This window comes from Cygnus olor, chromosome 20 (assembly GCF_009769625.2).
Source record: "Cygnus olor isolate bCygOlo1 chromosome 20, bCygOlo1.pri.v2, whole genome shotgun sequence".
Classification (NCBI taxonomy): domain Eukaryota; kingdom Metazoa; phylum Chordata; class Aves; order Anseriformes; family Anatidae; genus Cygnus; species Cygnus olor.
In genome coordinates this window covers 1,525,776-1,542,689 of record NC_049188.1, presented here as the reverse complement: position 1 = coordinate 1,542,689, position 16,914 = coordinate 1,525,776, and the positions used below count along the sequence as shown (strand labels likewise).

The window sequence follows — 16,914 nt, the reverse complement described above, 5'->3', positions numbered from 1 at the left end:
GAGGGGAAAAGAATTGATGACCTCCAGGCCTTGTGTGTGTCAGGGGAGAGTTGGGACTCTGTCCTGCTGGAGGAAGGTGTCCCTGGTTTAGGGCCCTCAGCTCCTTTTTCCTACCCAGAGCTCCCAGTAAGGTCTGGTTTTCATTCTCGTCCTTTCATTCATCTCCCAAGAATACGATTCCTAATCTTTTAGGGGACTGTGAAGTAATACCTCCCTCTCCTGAGAGGAGGCATCTTTTTCATGGCATCTTTTCTACGGCACCTCCAGGACTTGCTTGAGCTGTGAAGGGACGGGGCTCAGGATTTGAAGGCTCAATGTCCACTGCAGCAACGTTTTCTGCTGGGAATCTGAATCCCTGGTAAGCCTGACCTGGAAAGGGAAAGAGCAGCTAAATGCCGTTGGTGACCCTTAGTATCTTACAGCCACCTTTTATTCCCCTTAAGTCGTTTAATCTGGTTAAGGTGAAGAGGGCAGACTTTGTGTGGTGGGTGTTAGTTGGATTTCTCCCTTGATAGAGCAAGAGGAAGGTATAACGCCCTGAGCAGTTGCAAGATACTTCCCAAATTGTTTAGGATGCTGAACTGGGAGATTAATTAAAATACAGCTTTAATATCCTGTTTTCTTGCTGCATTTCTAGAACAAGCAACGGCAAAAGGTATTTTTTTAATTCAATTTTTTACTGTGAGTATCAACACAAAAAGAACAGCTGATTTCTGTATGCTGGGTAGCAACAGGGTTACTCATTAGCACAGTTTTTAGGGGTGAATTAGTTTATGGTCTCGGGATCCTGGCTGGGAGTCTCTGACCTGATCATGGTTCCCCTGGCAGACTTGGGGGCACAACGCATGTGGCCCTGGGGACAGCGGGTACTTGGTGGGGGCTGCAGCCTTCCAGTGATGTGGTGTAGAGGGGAGACTGCCCTGATCAGCGGGGGCTTCGAGGGATGGAAATGAGGTGCCGAGAGGAGTGAGATGTAATAATAAATGCCTGTGTGCTAGAGGGCTTGGGGAATGGGAGAGAGCATTGAGTTGAGAACTGTGTCCGTGTGGGAAGCCATGGTGCCACACACAAATGCAGGGCAGTTCCTCCCAGAGAGGAGGTTTGGCAAAAATGATGCCTTGTGAGACCTCTCATTTGCCATCTGGGGACCAGAAAGAAGAGAACGGTGTCAAGTGTGCTCTGTGCTGACACTGCTGGCACTGGGTACGTCCCTGGCAATCCCCGCCGTGGGGCAGGAGGCTTTCAGAGGCCTGTGGGCACAGCACGCACCTCAGTGCCAGCTCTGTCTCTGTGGGCTTCTTGTTGTTGTCTTAACTGAATGCATTGCTCTCGAAAAAGGCTACAAACACTCTGCTTTTGCAACAAACGTAATCCTGTCAAGCACTGTAAGGGTTGGGGCTGGCCCTCTGGATCCATCTGGTCCTTCCCAGTCACCGTGCTCCCTGTGGGCCTGCTCTTGGTGTGAGGCAGTCAAAACGCAGCCCTCGTGCGATCCGTGTTTGGGTGTTACCCGTCCTTTGGTGCTGGTCACTCAAGATGGGAGGGCCTCTGGAGGAAGGTATCCTTTCTTCTGGCTGGAGAATATGATGCGACCTGTCCTAAGTCAAATTCCTTCGCCCTTGGAACAGACCGTGCTCTGCAGGATTTGCTTTAGGATTTGGGTGGCTTTTACTGCAGTAAAGTAGGCCAGATTTTTGTTCTGGAGGCAGTAAAATTTCTAATTTCACAAGAGCTCAGATTTTGTCTCTAAACACTAATCTTTTCTAGCCAAGTCACCTTGAACAGATTATCTTCTGTGTTTGGTCATCTAGAAAACGAGTGAGGTATGCTTTCAGGTCTGTTCTCTTGGAGTACCAAACACAATGGGACAGAGCCGCTGTTGTACCATGTCCTCTCTGGTACCAAGTGTTGTACAAAATGAACAGGGACAGTCCTACTTCAGGTAGGATAAAATCTGAGTCTCATATTTAGCTCCCTCTCAGGAGTGCTTTGAGCATTAATTATGTTTTTAAAGCACTTAGTGCCTATCATCAGAAGCTCTCTGTAGAAACACAAAGTTAAACAGTCACAGATCGGTGACCTCTTAGGAATTGTTCCTGATGTTGCACAGCATAACCATTCATAAATTCACATTAACAGTAGTGAGCAAGCTCAGTTTCTCCTTCCTTAAGACTTCTGTCTGGCAAAGCATTTAAGCTTATGCTTTACTTAAACACTTGAATAGTTTCTCCAAGTTTGCTGACTTGTGTTTGATAGGAAAGTAATTAAGTCTATGCCTTCACCTTTAGCAATACTGAGACTAAGTCATGATAGAGCAATTCTAGTTTTTTGTCTAAGAGGTGGTGCTCATATGTTCATTACAGTAACATATTACTTAAAACACCTTGAACTTACTAACAGTGGTATTATGGAGAATGCAGATGTGTACAAGAGCAGAGGGATCACAGTGGAGAATATTTCTCTCCGATGACCAAATTAACACCTTTATTTCTGTCCTTAGATGTTGCAAGTCATAGTGTGTCACCCCTCTGACCTATTTGCAAAGCACAAACAGATGGAAAGAAATTTGAAGAGCAAAAGCACTCTCTGGGGTGTCCTGTGTGTCTGAGAGCACTGAATGCACACCAGTAAACGAACAATAAATTGTTTCGGTTGCTGAGTGAGAGCAGCATCTGAGCACAGCAAGAGCAAGTATTATAAAAGAAATTAAATGCACTAAGCAAAACCCTGTAAAATAGACTTTCCTGACCTTAAAAAGTAAGTAGCAAGTTTATAGCTCAGTAAAAGGCAATTAGTGCAAAGAAGCACGTACACACTTGAAGATGCACGTATTAACCCTGAGTTTCTCCTTTTACAGATATGCTAACATAATAATTACATGGTGGCTTCACTATGTTATTTCTGTTTCGGGGAAAGCCCTCTGTGGGCAATGTCATCTCTAATAGCTCAGTCTTTGCTAATTTAATGAGCAGGTTTATGGGTAGCCCAGGGAGGGATGATACAGAGCAGAGGGCCCCTGTAGAGAAACTTGGAAACATGCTGAGGACCTGTCTGAAAAGTGGTATTTCTGAAAAGTGGTGCAGTCCCGCATAACTTTCTGTCACCGTTTCCCAGCTTTGTGGTTTGTCATTTCAGTGGCGTAAGTGTTCATGGGTTAAAAATACCACCTGCACTCCCTGCCCTTTCTAAGAGAGAATTAGGGGCGGAGGAGGAAGGTTCTTGGTCGACCTCATCAACTGGGGAGATTTTACAGCCTAATGCACTAGAGCAGTTCAGTGACTGACTCCAGTTTTCTGCCCTTTCCCTTTTTTGGCTCCCAGAGGCTCTGCAGAGGTGATGCCCTCTGCGTGGGCTGACACAGTTTGTGTGCTGAGTGTGTAACCTATCACATAATGACAATAACTGAAACGGAGTATCCACCTTTGTGCTTATGATGGCTATACTAAAGCGTGCTATTTCCTCATTTCATTCCTTACTAAATGGCATCCTTTGTTCTCTTTATCAACAGACCTATCTGTAGAAGAAGGAAATGTTTTACAAAAAGGAGGACATGAACATGCATTAAAAGAAACCACAAACACCAACAGCAAGTTATGGAAACATGATTTGGAAATAACAGGTTCCTTGTGGCAATGAGAGTGCAGAATATGATTTTTAATCTTTGAGTGGGACTTAAAGAATGTTGGCTTGTGCTTCTGTGGGCTCTGTTCTCTTTGCACTTCCACAGTTGTTCCTCCGGTTCCTGGGGGTACCCTGCTGCGGGTGTGACTTCGGTCACAGTTTCTGTGGGGGCAAGGTGGATTTAAGAAGTTCTTGAGACTTTGTTCTTGGCTGCATGGTCCTGTCCTGGCAATGCAGTTTGGCACTTCTGGGCTGTGCAATGAGCAGCTCTGCCTGGATGCGAGAGGGTTGTGATGGGATGAGAATGGACTGTATTGCCCAGAGGAATTGAATTTTACACTGGAGCATAAAAGTAGCTACGCTGAGCCAAACAAAAGGCTCACCTGACACTGGGTTTCTGGCAGTGGCTGGTAGGAGTGACTGCCAAGGAAGAATAGTTTGCAGAACGGCCCCACAAACCTCTGCGTCAACACAAATGAGAGAGGTGATGATTTGCTGCTGAGGGCAGAAGAGTTTGGGAACTTCTTAAGCTGTCTTTACTAAGAGAGATGGTATAATGAGCAGTGTATCCTAATTTTCCTTTGTGCGTTCTGATGCTTGGATTGGGTCTCAAAATAAATGAGAAGATCCCAACGTACTGCTCCTGCCATCCTTCCTGAGCAGGTCTTGCATGTAGCCCTGCCTACTGCCAGGCTGATTTCCGCACTGCTCAAATGGGAAAGCAAGATCATTTGTGCTTGCTTGTATTGCAATCTAGCTAGCAAGAATAAAGTTGCAGACAATTGCTTAATTCCTCACTCAAATGGGATCTTGGCTGATCAGTATAAATATGCTAGGTTGCTTTTACCCTTGACCTTTCTCATTCAAGCTTTTGTGTCCCCAGCTGTCTGATATGCACCGAGTCAGCTGGCATGTATGAGAATAGCTTGGGTGCTTCAGCAAAGTCCATCAAGTGCAGAATTGCACTTAGGTGTTTGCTGAATCAATACCCCCATTAGGTGCAAGGACCAGGGGCCTTGTATTTCTTTTGAATGGTGATGTACCCTAAATTGATCTTTGAAGTTAGTGGAACAGTATCAGGCTTTTCATGTGAGGTCCTGCCATGGTTTATATTGTATTACATTGGTAAGCCACATACATAGACTCCTCTTATGATATTTCATCAGGCTTCAGATAGCTGTATGTTAACTCATTGCGGAAGTGTTGCTGGACAAAGCTTTTAGTGTTGCTCTTTAACCTTGCTGCTGCCATCTGTGGAGAGAAGCCATGACACTGTGTTCCTGGACAGAGCATTGACTTCTTGTAGAGCATCTGTAATAGCATTTGCGTGCCTCGAGTCGCTTGTCCTGGAACCTCAGCAGGTAACTCCCACACAGATGGTTTGCAGTGGAGCAGCCAGTCCTGCTTACATGTTGCTCATCTGGCCTTAACGGGGGTATGCAAGTGTTACATGCTTTCTTATTGCTACCTGAGTGTGATGGTATTTTGTGATGGCTAAAGCCAACTTAAAATAACAGCAAGGAGATTTCATTAGATCATTTTAAGCACCTGATGGAAATTCATCCCTGTGTGTTGGTGGGGAAATGGTTGTGCCTGCATCCCAGTAAGATTGAATCCTTGAAAGCAGGCCTTGGGCAGGGCTTAATAAAGTGAGCTCTCTGAAGCTCTTGAACATGGATGCAGTGTGCCTGGAGTCAGCGGTCTCTAAACGATCTTAGTGATGGTTTTGACCCTGATTTTTCTTTTTGTTATACATTATGATCTACTACTACTTGTGTTGTTTTTCCCTCTCTCAAGTAAACTGCATGTATTTCCAGAATGTGATGGTCCCATGTGCTAGTCAGAGATATAAATTTGTATTCGTGTCATAATGTGCAAGTGAGATTGCTACAGCACATTCTTTTCGTTGCTTTAGTGCAAATGCACTTCATCCATCCTCCTTTGCAGATCCACATATGTTATCTGGAAACGAGAGTCAGCTGCTGGCGCTGCATATGTCACTCCACTACTTGGCAACTGCCTCAAAGATATCAATACCTTGCCTGCAAAATGTGCATCCTTTCTTACAACACATCTTGCACCCACTGATGTAATGATGCAGCTTATTACAGCGTACTTAATTCCAAAGAGCATTTTGAACTGCCTGTTATAGGAATCCCTCTTCTTCCAGCTGATTCAGGATACTTTGGGTGCAACTACAGCTGCTGAACACCGTGTGCAGTGGGGCACAAAGTGAAGGTGGGAAGAGCACAGGGAAGTCAGAGCCATTGGAAATCCCCACGTTCAGGGCAGCAGAGTGTAACTGGTCAGTTTGAGACAAACCTTTAATAACCGCGAGTGATTGGCATCTTGGTTTGAGCCTTTCATTTGAAAGGGGGGGGCTCCCAGCAGCACGGCAGCTCCTGTGGTGGTTGTGTTAGTACAGGCATGGGAAGAGCATTGCTCTAATTAAGTTGCCAGGAGTGCTTCATACACGTCCTGGGTTTTTCTTAGGATATAAATCACTTCCAGTCTTGTCTTTTGTATCTGAATAAGATATTTATGCATAAGTCTACTGTTTGTTCTCCCTGCTGAGATGCAGAAAGCTTTACTTAGCCGGGTCTCCTTGGTCTTCTGATTCTAAACCAGTTATGTTGCTAAATCCTGCCTTTTTTTTTTTTCCTCTCAACAAATAACTTAAAAATGTGCAGCAGAATCATAGGCGCTAATATCTTTGGACTTTCAGGGAGCATAGATCTATGTCCAAGCTCTTCTACTAGTCCCAGGGTTTAGAATCAACTATATCATTCCTTTGAAATGAATGGCCTCAGCCAGCTGAAGGATTTCTGTTATTTTGTGCCTGAGGTGAATCTTGATCAGGAAATTCTTTTGCAGCCACAACTTTGTAGTGTAACGGCCTAAACATGGCAAGACTGGCTTTGAAATTCTCCTGATGACTGTATTCCCCTTGCAGGTGCCAGTCCTCCCGCTGGCTCTGAAGGTAATCTCTCATGTTTCCATTTCATATAGATAAGGAAACTTCAATTACCTGTATGTTTATGTATATATATATATATATATACGCACACGTGTATAAATATATATTTATATTAAAACATTTCTAACCAGACTTCAAACTCTGTGCAGTCTGAATGTGCTCTCTTCTATCCTTTTCATTCAGTACAAGGTGGGAGGAAACCTTGGACGTTGCCTTACCGCTCCTTTCATGATGTAAGCTCAGCTGTGCTTAAATCATTCTTGATATAGATGTTGATCCGACCTGTCTTTACTACATTTAATAATAAGGAGCTATGCCTGTCCTGGGCAGCCAGTTTTGGTGCTTGTGTAGCTGGGCTGCTGGGAAATGCATACGATTCTCACCCACCCACCTGTCACGATTACTTAAGTGAGCTCTTAATGGTCTATTGGACAAGTCTGTTTTAGTAAGAATTATTCAATTTTATCTACACAGGAGCTTTCTTATAGATTAAATATATTGGATTACAGGTAAAATATGCTATGTTTTCAGTTTGTCTGTGCCTGGCTAAAATCCCTGCTTGCCAAGTGTGCGCCCAACAGAATTCATCTGCTGCCGTTTTGAGTTCACATTTGTCGTTCAGTGTGAAGCCAGAGGTTTGAAATTTTCTTGAAGCCACCTTTTACCAGTCGTCATTTTCGTGTTTATCTCTGCAGTAAACCAACAAATCATTTGCATGGCGAAGGACGCCAGACAGCTCTGTCGGATCATTGCAGCTGCCCTGAAGGAAATGTTCAGATGTGCTAAAATACAGCTCACTGGAAAAGTACTGTCCAAATGGAAGCTGATAGCATTGATCCTTTAGCAAGGGGGTTTTGTCAGAAGCCTGCTGCAGCATTTGATGTTGAGGATATACTGGCTTTTGATGAGTGGTCAGCCCAGGGAAAAGCATACCCAACACGTACACTGAATAAAATCGTGGAGGGTTCAGGTGAATACTGATTATTTTTTTTCCACTGGACTCTACTAAATACAATTTCAAGTTAATTTTTAAAATTTGTGTTATTTTTTTTTCAAAGAAAGTGATCTTGTGTCTTCTAATGGCTTTACTACTACATTTGGTTTCCTTTGCAAGAGTTTAAGGATGCTTTGGGAAAGCAGTGAGAGCAAGGAGAAGCTGATAGAGCCAGTTGTGTTTTGTGCTGCCTGGACAACTTCTGTAGCCCCTGTACTGCACAGAGGTGTGTGCTGTGTAGGTGTGACCTGCAGTCAGAGGAACGGGCATCATTTAATGTAATAAACAACAAGTCTGAGCGAAGACCGGGTAAAAATTGTGTAAAGGCTGCTGCACGGAGAAAAAAGAAAATGTGTAGCCAGGTCTCAGCCTCCACCAAAGCTGAAAAGGAAAATTGGTGCCTGTTAGTCTGCCAATTATCCATATCTTTAATGAGTCCTCCTTTTAATAGGCTGTATTTGCAGCATTCAGCAAGTCAACACTAAAAACTTCAGCGTTTTTCCATAATTTCTAGCATTACCTATGACATTTGCCCTTTGGTGTCTATTCTGGTTTCTCGTAAAATACCCCTAAAAGCCTATTTGTTGTATCCTTTCTTTCCCTCTTCACCGAGAGGTCACACAGAAGCCGTATCAGCAGTGTGACACAGCACATACTAGGCCATTTACCTAATCTTTTCTGATTTTTTTTTTCCTGAATCAGAAATTTCTTTTTAGCCTTCAAATCTCTGGCTGAAGTGAGGCCAGAAGTGCACGTCCCTGGGAGAGCCATTTGGGCTGGATGGTCCGTGGAGCTTAGTTTAGGAAGAGCTGTACTTTTCAAAGCCATTTCCTTTAATTTTCTCTTTATGCTTCCCTTATTTTCAGTTTCAGAGGGTTGTTTTTTGTATTTATTTCTTCTTGAGAAGGAACGACTGTGTGTCCTTTCTTGGTGAAGGTATAGGCATGCGGCTTTAAATCCAGACTGCATGTACTGTCTCACGTAGCGGGATGGCATAAACAAATGATAAAGGATGCAACTTACAGTTTTTGCCTTTTATTTGCCTTTTCAAAAATCTTTCCTATGTGATTTCCTCCCATCCTTTCCCTTCTCCACCTCCAGTGTTCAGGCTCGGGACCCCTGTTTTTCTGAAAAGCTGCTCAATTTCAGATGCTTTTCTCTATTTCCCAGCCTTCTTAATGAAAGAAGTTTCCTCGGCTTAAGTTTGTATAGGTAGGGTTAACATTTTCTTTCATCTAGGCTGACATGTAGCAAAATGCTTTTCCAACAAGCCTGCTGCCTGGGGAGCCTGTTGGCTGGGCGCTTTATAAATGAAGGCTGTGTATCACATTATATTGTATTTTACCAAAGGTTTTCTCTATCCCTGAAAGCTCCTGTCTCCTTATGAAACATGCTGCCAGTTTAAGAAGGGAATAATATATTTACTGTAGCTGTACTCAGTCTAGGAATAATTTGGCTTCAGAGATTAAATTTTTATATCATCTCAAAGAAAACCAACTCTTTGTCAGCCCTCAGGGGATCCAATGTCTGGCCTTTTCAGCAGGAGGGGCTCAAACATTAGCAGGTATAAGTGGTGTCTTTTTTTTAACTTCTATTCCTGCAACACAAGCAATGCACTCCTGTTGTTTCAAAGTTCAGATGTTTTAGGAGATTTTGAGAAAAATCGTCTTTTCGTTTCTAAGCTACAAGCTACTTGTTGGGTGAATGTGGCTTAAGGATGACTGAAGCTCAAAAGCGTTCAGAGCTCTGATCCATATCGGGCATCTAATCTAGATGCAGCCCATTACCATCTCATGAGCTTGCAAAATTCACTAGGGAGCCTCCAAAGATCAGGCTTTTTGTGGGGGCTTAATGCTGTTTATCGCTATAGATAGGCTGGAGCAGGCATCAGGAAAGATGTTTTGGCAGCAATTCAGCACTTCTGCTTTGGTGCCTGCCCAGAATGATAAAAGATTTGGTCTGTGACTTGGAAAGGGTTCTGACTGTTTTTACTTTTTAGCCCAGTTCTTCAAGGAAATAAGCTGACGCGATCACGCTCTTGCTCTTTCTTGCTGTGTGTGTAATTTCTGGCACCGTGGGCCCATTTCAAGCAGGTTTGGCAGAGGGCTGGAAGTTTTAAAAGCGCAAAGATGCTGCAAACATGTTGCTAGTAAGAAGCCACGGCAAAAGGCTGTGCTGAAAACCAGCCCTGGACAGTTGTGTGTTGGGAGCGACCGGCTTCAGAGGCGATTTCGCCTCTGTTTCTGCATCACCAGAGGTGCTTAATCGTTCATTTGCAGCGTTATGCCATTTGAACTTGTACAAGAGATTGCTGGTCCTTCGAGAACCAAATGGTGTTTCCATGCAGGCTGTGAAGGGCAGACAGAAAACTAAAGAAGATGCATGTGCCACTGCCAGGAACCTGCACGTGTAGCTCTAAGCTCCCGAGCAGTTTGCTTGGTTCTGCTGGCTGGGCATCGGAAGGGTGTACTGGGCTGTCCCGGCTGTGGTGACGTGGGAGCACAGTGACCAGACACCCCTGGGGAGGATTTTGGGTGTTCGCAGCCTCTCTGCCTTGGGAGAGCCTGAATCTGCTGACCCTGCACGTCGTGACCAGGATCCAGACCAGGCTGTTGTCAGTGCAAGCAGGGACTGGAAAAGCAATTTGGAGAGCAGCAGGGGAGACAGGCGGGAGGAAGATTTGGGGGATTGGACTAGATGATCTTTCAAGGTCCCTTCCAATCTCTAACATTCTGTGATTCGGTGAAGGGGAGCAAGGAGAGGAGGGGACACGACTGCACACGGGATCCCTATGTGAAAGGTTCGCTCCTGGTAAACGCAGGGGTGTTTCTGTGCACCAGACTGTGGGTTAATGCAAATCCCAGGATGCTCTGTGCTGAGAAGCAGCTTTCTCTGGGCTGAGGCTGATTTCTGAAATTATGTCAAAGATGCGTAGGGACTGTGGGATTGTGTCCTTCTTTGTGCAGCCCTAAAACTGAATGAGTACAAGCAAATGAATGGATTGATGGGATGAGGGTTGCTCTAACAGTTTCTTCTCAGTCCTGCCTCTTCTGAGGCACCTTTTCAGCCTGTTGGAAGCAAACTTCTTCCTCCTCTGTTTGGATGTGAATTATCTTTCTTGCCAGACATTACTTGAATCTTGCATCTAAGTGCCATAAACCAAAGCGATGCTCCAGGTGCACGGCTGAACCCTTCTGACAGCCTCGGCTGGAGGGTGACATGCTGACCAGCACACACACACACACACACATGTAGATCCTCCCCCTTGCATTACACTGGGGAGTCGTGACTGTCCCTGCGGGTGTTTTTGCTGTTTTGGGTAGGGAGTGGCATTGGAAGAGAGGTGGCCTCGTGGCGTTGCCCTGCCCAGTGCATACGGGTCGATCACCTTCATTGATACCTTTGGTTAAAGGACCTGGATTTACCTCTGCTTGCCATAGTAGTAGAAGGGCTAAAGCAAGGGAATGTAACACGGAGAAGTTACATGCAGAAGTAAGCTTTGGGGAATGTACTGAGTGAGTAGAGATAAATGTGCGCCGGTATGTTTATGCGTCTAGTTGTCTCGACCACAATCTTGGAAGAAAGCAGTTAAAGGCATTATAAGCTTGTCAGTCAAAGCTGCTGAATATTAAGTCATGTCTTGGCATTCCTTTGGTGCCTCTGCAATAACAGGTGCTTCGTTTTGCCAGGACCTAGAAGTCCTTGCAGAGTCTGCTACCTCGTGACAGCTGAGGGCAGGGGGCACAGGTAGGTCTGTGCTTGCTCTGCCTGCATCCTGACTGCATTTTGGGAGAGGTGAAACATGCACGTCTCCTTTTATATCTTCTGGAATAAGGCTACAGAGGGGCAGGGAAGGAGGATGTCCTTGTGCTCCCCAGCAGTTCCCACCCTGTCCTCCACGGTATACCCTGCTGGTGGGCGAGGATGGAAAGTTTTGCTGGAGAGTGTGCCAATTTTTTGCAGCCTGCATATTTCAGTGCAGCCAGCCTGATTCCTTGGCAAAGATGTCCTTGCTCCAGGCATCTCCTACTGCTGCTAATCCCAGCTCAGGTCCACCAGGCTGGGCAATGCAGGATGAGCTGGTATAGCTAGCTCCTGTGGTTGTTGGTGTTTTGAATATGGAGAGCTAGATTCTTCCCATCTCACTTCAGGTATTGTACTGAGGTAGCTGGGAGCCCGGTTACCTGAGTCAAGACAGAGACGAGCACCTCTGGAGACTGGCTCAGGTCTGGCGGTGGATGCATTAGCCTCGGAGGGGTGGGTCTTTCCCTGCTGACTTGGAGTAGGGAGCTCTGCGAGAGCTGCTGCCTTACTCTGGGTTTAAAAAAATATATAATCAGTTGATAACAACCTGAGTTTATTGTCCTGTTTTCGGCTAGGATAGAGTTAATTTTCTTCCTAGTAGCTGGTAGGGTGCTGTGTTTGGGATTTAGGATGAGAATAATGTGCATCCCACACTGATGTTTCAGTTGTTGCAGAGCAGTGCTCACACTCAGCCGAGGACTTTTCAGCTGCTCACACTGCCCTGCCAGCGGGCAGGCCGGGGGTGCAGCAGGAGCTGGGAGGGGACAGACCCAGGACAGCTGACCCCAACTGGCCAAAGGGATGTCCCACACCACAGGACGTCATGCTGAACAATTACTACATGGTGGCTAGGGGAACTGGCTGATTGGGGCTAGGCTGGGCATTGGTCAGCGGGTGGTGAGCAATTGCATTGTGCAACACTTGTTTCGTACACGTTAGTAGTAGTAGCACTATTAGCATTATTATTATTATTTTCCTTTCTTTTCTGTCCTAATAAACTGTCTTTATCTCAACCTACAAGCTTTCACTTTTTTTTCCCCTGGTTCTCTCCCCCATCCCACTGAGGGTGGGTAGGGAAGGTGAGCAAAGGGCTGTGCGGTGCTGAGCTGTTGGCTGGGTTAAACCTGCCTCAAACAGAGTGTGGTGCTGTGATGCTAGCAGCTCTGACGGCCCACGGGGTGGAAACCCCAGGTACCGCTGCCCCGTGCCCAGGTCCTGTGTTCACAGAGCCTCTGCCAGCCCTCGCTCAGCTCTGAAAGCCCCTGCTTCTGCTTAGCCCTTTTGGCTGCTGTGCAGTTCCAAAGCACCAGCAGCAAAAGCACCGGGGAAGTCAGAAATCTGGTGAAATGAATGAAGAAAAGCAACATCAAGCTTTTAAAGCCAGCTGGTAGATTTTGAAGATACCTATAGTGGAAGTAGGGGCAGGCTTTGAAAGGACGTTATAGCTCTGTGTTACAGTCTTTCTGGCCAAGAAATGTAATTGCCAGGCAGTGAGATGATTTCTTACGGATAGGTTTTGGTAGAAACATTTCATGGGGAAGATGAAGGAGGAGGAATTAAATTTATGAAATGAATTCCATTGTAATGTATCTGTTAGTGATAAAACCCTCAGCTGAGCAACTAAGGAAGATGTTTTCTCTTTTTAGAGTAACAAGAAGCAGGACATGATCTAGGGTGCTCTGCTGGAATTTGTGCATCGGCAGGTACGCTGTTCCCGAGTAGAAAAGGTGTTTTTGATAAAGCAATAGGTGTTTTAGAAGAATTGTCTTTTTGTGAAAATATTTAAAAAGAAATACTGGTTGTGTTCTTTTGGAGTCCTTGTCTGAAACCCTGGACACTGCCACAAACGGAAACTGGTGCCTTGTCTATTTGGAAGTGAGCTGACCCTTCTCCTTCCCGCTGCTTGGGGTTAGGTTTGCAGAGCGGTCTGTTGGCCTTCTGCAGGCCCGAAGGCTTCCCCTTAACTGGCTTTCTTGGTGCACTCCTCGGGCTGCTGCTGAGCTTACAGATGGAAGAAGGCAGCTTGGGTATCTAATCCATCCCCGTGTCACAGTCAGCTTCTCCTCGCAGTTGATTTGTTAGTACTGTCCTCGGATAAAATCTAATCAAGCCCCGTGCGGTCAGAGAGACTCCATCAGCTCTCAGAAGCTCTCTAGCAGGGAGGGCTGTTTAGAGGTACCTTGTCAGAAGGAATAATAATAATTTCCATTCAAGTGTTTCAAACTGTGATTTATATTCATAGGTGATTTTCTTACTGCCTCGCAATACTGCTTTTTAAGGAAAATAGCGTTAAAATCTGTATCTTGTAAATGGGCAGGCAGCGTTTGGTCTGGGGCAACAGAAATCCACAGCAGGTTTGGGAGATGGGCCACACGCTTGGACCACTGTGCCCAGGGAATGACCTGAATGTTGCTGTCCTTTCATAAATACCAGTGGTGAGGACAGTCTGTTCTGCTCTCAGAATCAGGACTCTGCTATTAAAACAAAAAGGAATATATCCTGGTGTCTTAATTAAAAAAATAAATACAAATAAAAATCCATCAGATTTTTTGTTTTCTGACAAAGAAAAGTGTGAGTCTCTGCTAATGAAAAATATTCAAATTCCAGGTGTCCTGTGTAATAAATAATAACATGAGCATGAACTTGGCTTGCCACAATCAGCACCAAATCATCAATATGGCTTTTTTTGTGCAGCTCATTTTGAACTTTACCTATTTCCTTGAGCTATGCAGATATAAATAAATAATTCCACTTGATAAAGGTCTGGGAATGCTATACTTTAAAAGATAAGAAAGCTTTGAGGGGAAATTGTTTTTAAATCCATAGCATTTGTATGCTGTTCACTGTTCATACTGAGCAAAAATTCATTCAGCTGGCAGTTAACCAACCCAATTTTATTCTTATTCTGTGTTCAACCTATCCTTCTCCTGGGGACATCTAACCTTATATGTAATTACATCTCGTAGAGTGGGAAGGAGGTCTAAATAACCTTCTGAACAACTAAATAAATGCACAGATCCCTAGGACAGGTTATCGGTTGGATGCAGGTGGTAGATCATTGGTAACAGTAGGCCTGAGCTGTGAAGAATTTCAAAATTTAAGTCATTTTCCTTCCTATGTTGGACCAAAGATCTAGAATTGGAAGTGTTTTCAGAAAACCAAAATAAAACACTCTGGCTTTTCAGATTATTTTTGTTTCTTCGTTGGCTTGGAAGTAACAGCGATGAATTTAACAGTGACGGTGGCTTTCTTTCTCTCAAGGTCTGTCCAAGTCACTTGGTCTCATTGAAGGCTATGGTGGACGTGGCAAAGGTGGGCTTCCAGCCACCCTGTCCCCTGAGGAGGAGGAGAAAGCTAAGGGACCCCATGAGAAATACGGCTACAACTCCTACCTCAGTGAGAAAATTTCACTGGATCGTTCCATACCAGATTATCGTCCAACCAAGTAAGTACCAGTTGCTTCATGAAGGAGGTGTCGCTCGAGAGCCAGGAGTGGTGGTTGCTTTCATGTTCCTGGCCGAGACTGTTTGCTCTCTCCTGCTTGCTGTTCGCTGGGCAATGCTCAGTAATGAGCAGCCAATGCAGTTTGGCTGAAATCGGGGTCGTTCATGGAAAAAAAACTGACTGGTTTCTTCCCACTCTTCTCTCTCTCTCTCTTTTTATTTCCCTGAAGCAATATATTATTTTGGGTGGTAGTAATGCGGTCAGAAGCTCACATCTGCTCTCGTCAGCAAAGAGCTGTTCACCAAGCTATTGGCCTGTGGTGTTTATTACGCTGTAAACGCGTGCTAGGACTCACCCTCCCTCCTCCCGTCAGCTCCTTCATGTCCCTGCAAGGCCTCCGGGGCTCTCTGGCTGCCTCCGCGCTCCTCCAAGCGCAGTCCTCCCGCGATGCTGCTGGGGGATCTCCTGCTGGGCTTCAGTTGTACCCGAAGGGATGCTACGAGGCAGGGGGCTGGAGCACTGTAAGTAACCCTCTGGCACTTCTGTGGCAGGAGGACGGCATGGGAAAAGGCTTAAAATACTGAGCAGAAAGAGTAACAGGTATCTCCTGGCAGTGACGCCACTGCGCAGATGCCTGTGAAGGGATTCCAGTGGATTCAGTGGCAATATGCTCTCTATACTATTTCACCGGAATGACCTTTTAAGGTGGTGGTGATGATGATGATTACCTACTAAGGACCATCTCACTTTAAATGAGATGCCAAATCATTGTTAAGAGTGCGAGAGAAGACGTACTGTAAGTTTATCTTCATGAAAGTTAATTTTAGCTACGGCTAGTAAAGTGCTCCTCAAAATAGGAAAGTGTCAGTTTGTTAAGGCTGGAGTGATAGCTCTGATTAAAAAAATAAATAAAATAAAAATAAAATGGCTGAGAGAGATTTAGATTCTGAAAAATAGATGTCTTATGCCTGTGTCATTAGGGTGGTGACAAAGCTATTGCTTGGCATCTGCAAACCACTGAAAATCATGCGGCAAGGGGATGCAGCTACATGTCTCCAGCATCCTGGCAAATTGTTAACGATGTGAGAGCATGGAGAGCTTTTGTTCCTTCACTTCTCTGCATGCTGCATGAATTTCAAGCAGCCACTCAGAGTTTCCAAGGCTGTCAGCCACTGACAACAGAAATATTTGGATGAGTTTTCAAAGGAGTGGAGGCCCAGCCTCCAATTCTGCTGGTACAGTTTGTCTGGACAAAATGAATTGCAGGTAGAAATTGCAACTTTGGCTGTATGATATGCAAATCCCACTACAATGACAAATCCTTGAAGTGAGACCTTCTCTAACAGTTACCTGAGTCTGAGCTTCTTATTTTCATTTCTCATCCAGAACTCTGACTTCTAGCAGAGCCAGCATTACTTTGTGAGAATTAATTTGAGCATTAATGTTTTTTCAGATCTTCCAGGGAAGAAAAGGATTAATTCTGACATTTTTAGGTTTGCATTGTATTTTCCTCAGTACCACTATCAGTCATTTCGTAGGAGGGTGGTGGAGAGGACAGAGCAGACACAGCAATTTATTAAATATGCATCATTTTGGAGCTAGACTAATATTTTGGAGGAGAGAGTATGTGGGTACTGCAGTTGCATAACTTAGTGTATTTTATCTATGTAGGATCTTCAGGATGGTGTTTTGGTTATTGCCGCTTTTCTATTTTAAGAGTTCAGTTGTCTTGGTGTTGTAAGAGAGCAGTTGGTCTGGTTGTGAAATAGGTTCTGATTTTGCTGGAAGATTTGAAAAGTTTCAGCTTTTTTCTGCTTCTGACTTCAAGATCCATTCGCTATTTTGTGCATGCAATTTTATGGCTGATTTTATGAAGGGTTTAATGCAAACCATTTAAGTCAAGTATCCTGGTCTCTGATTAAAATAGATTCAAGTCAAAGGAAATTAGCCTAAATGGTTTCGAAATTGCAGCATTAGTGGGAAAAACTGTTGAAAACCCTCCAGCTGATAAGCATTACAAAGCATGTATTAGTTTTAAATATAATAGTGAGGCTTGTTTGGTTCCACTAAAGGC

At 44.7% G+C, this 16,914-nt stretch overlaps 1 protein-coding gene across 1 annotated transcript in view; it reads left to right on the top strand.

Moving 5' to 3' along the window:
* The window catches only part of GALNT17 (polypeptide N-acetylgalactosaminyltransferase 17), a 207,540-nt gene that overhangs the window by 42,113 nt on the left and 148,513 nt on the right, over nt 1-16,914 (top strand). The window contains exon 2 of the mRNA XM_040532503.1: nt 14,658-14,841. Within this exon, the coding sequence (XP_040388437.1) occupies nt 14,658-14,841 (184 nt within the window). The remainder of the gene's footprint in view (nt 1-14,657; nt 14,842-16,914) is intronic.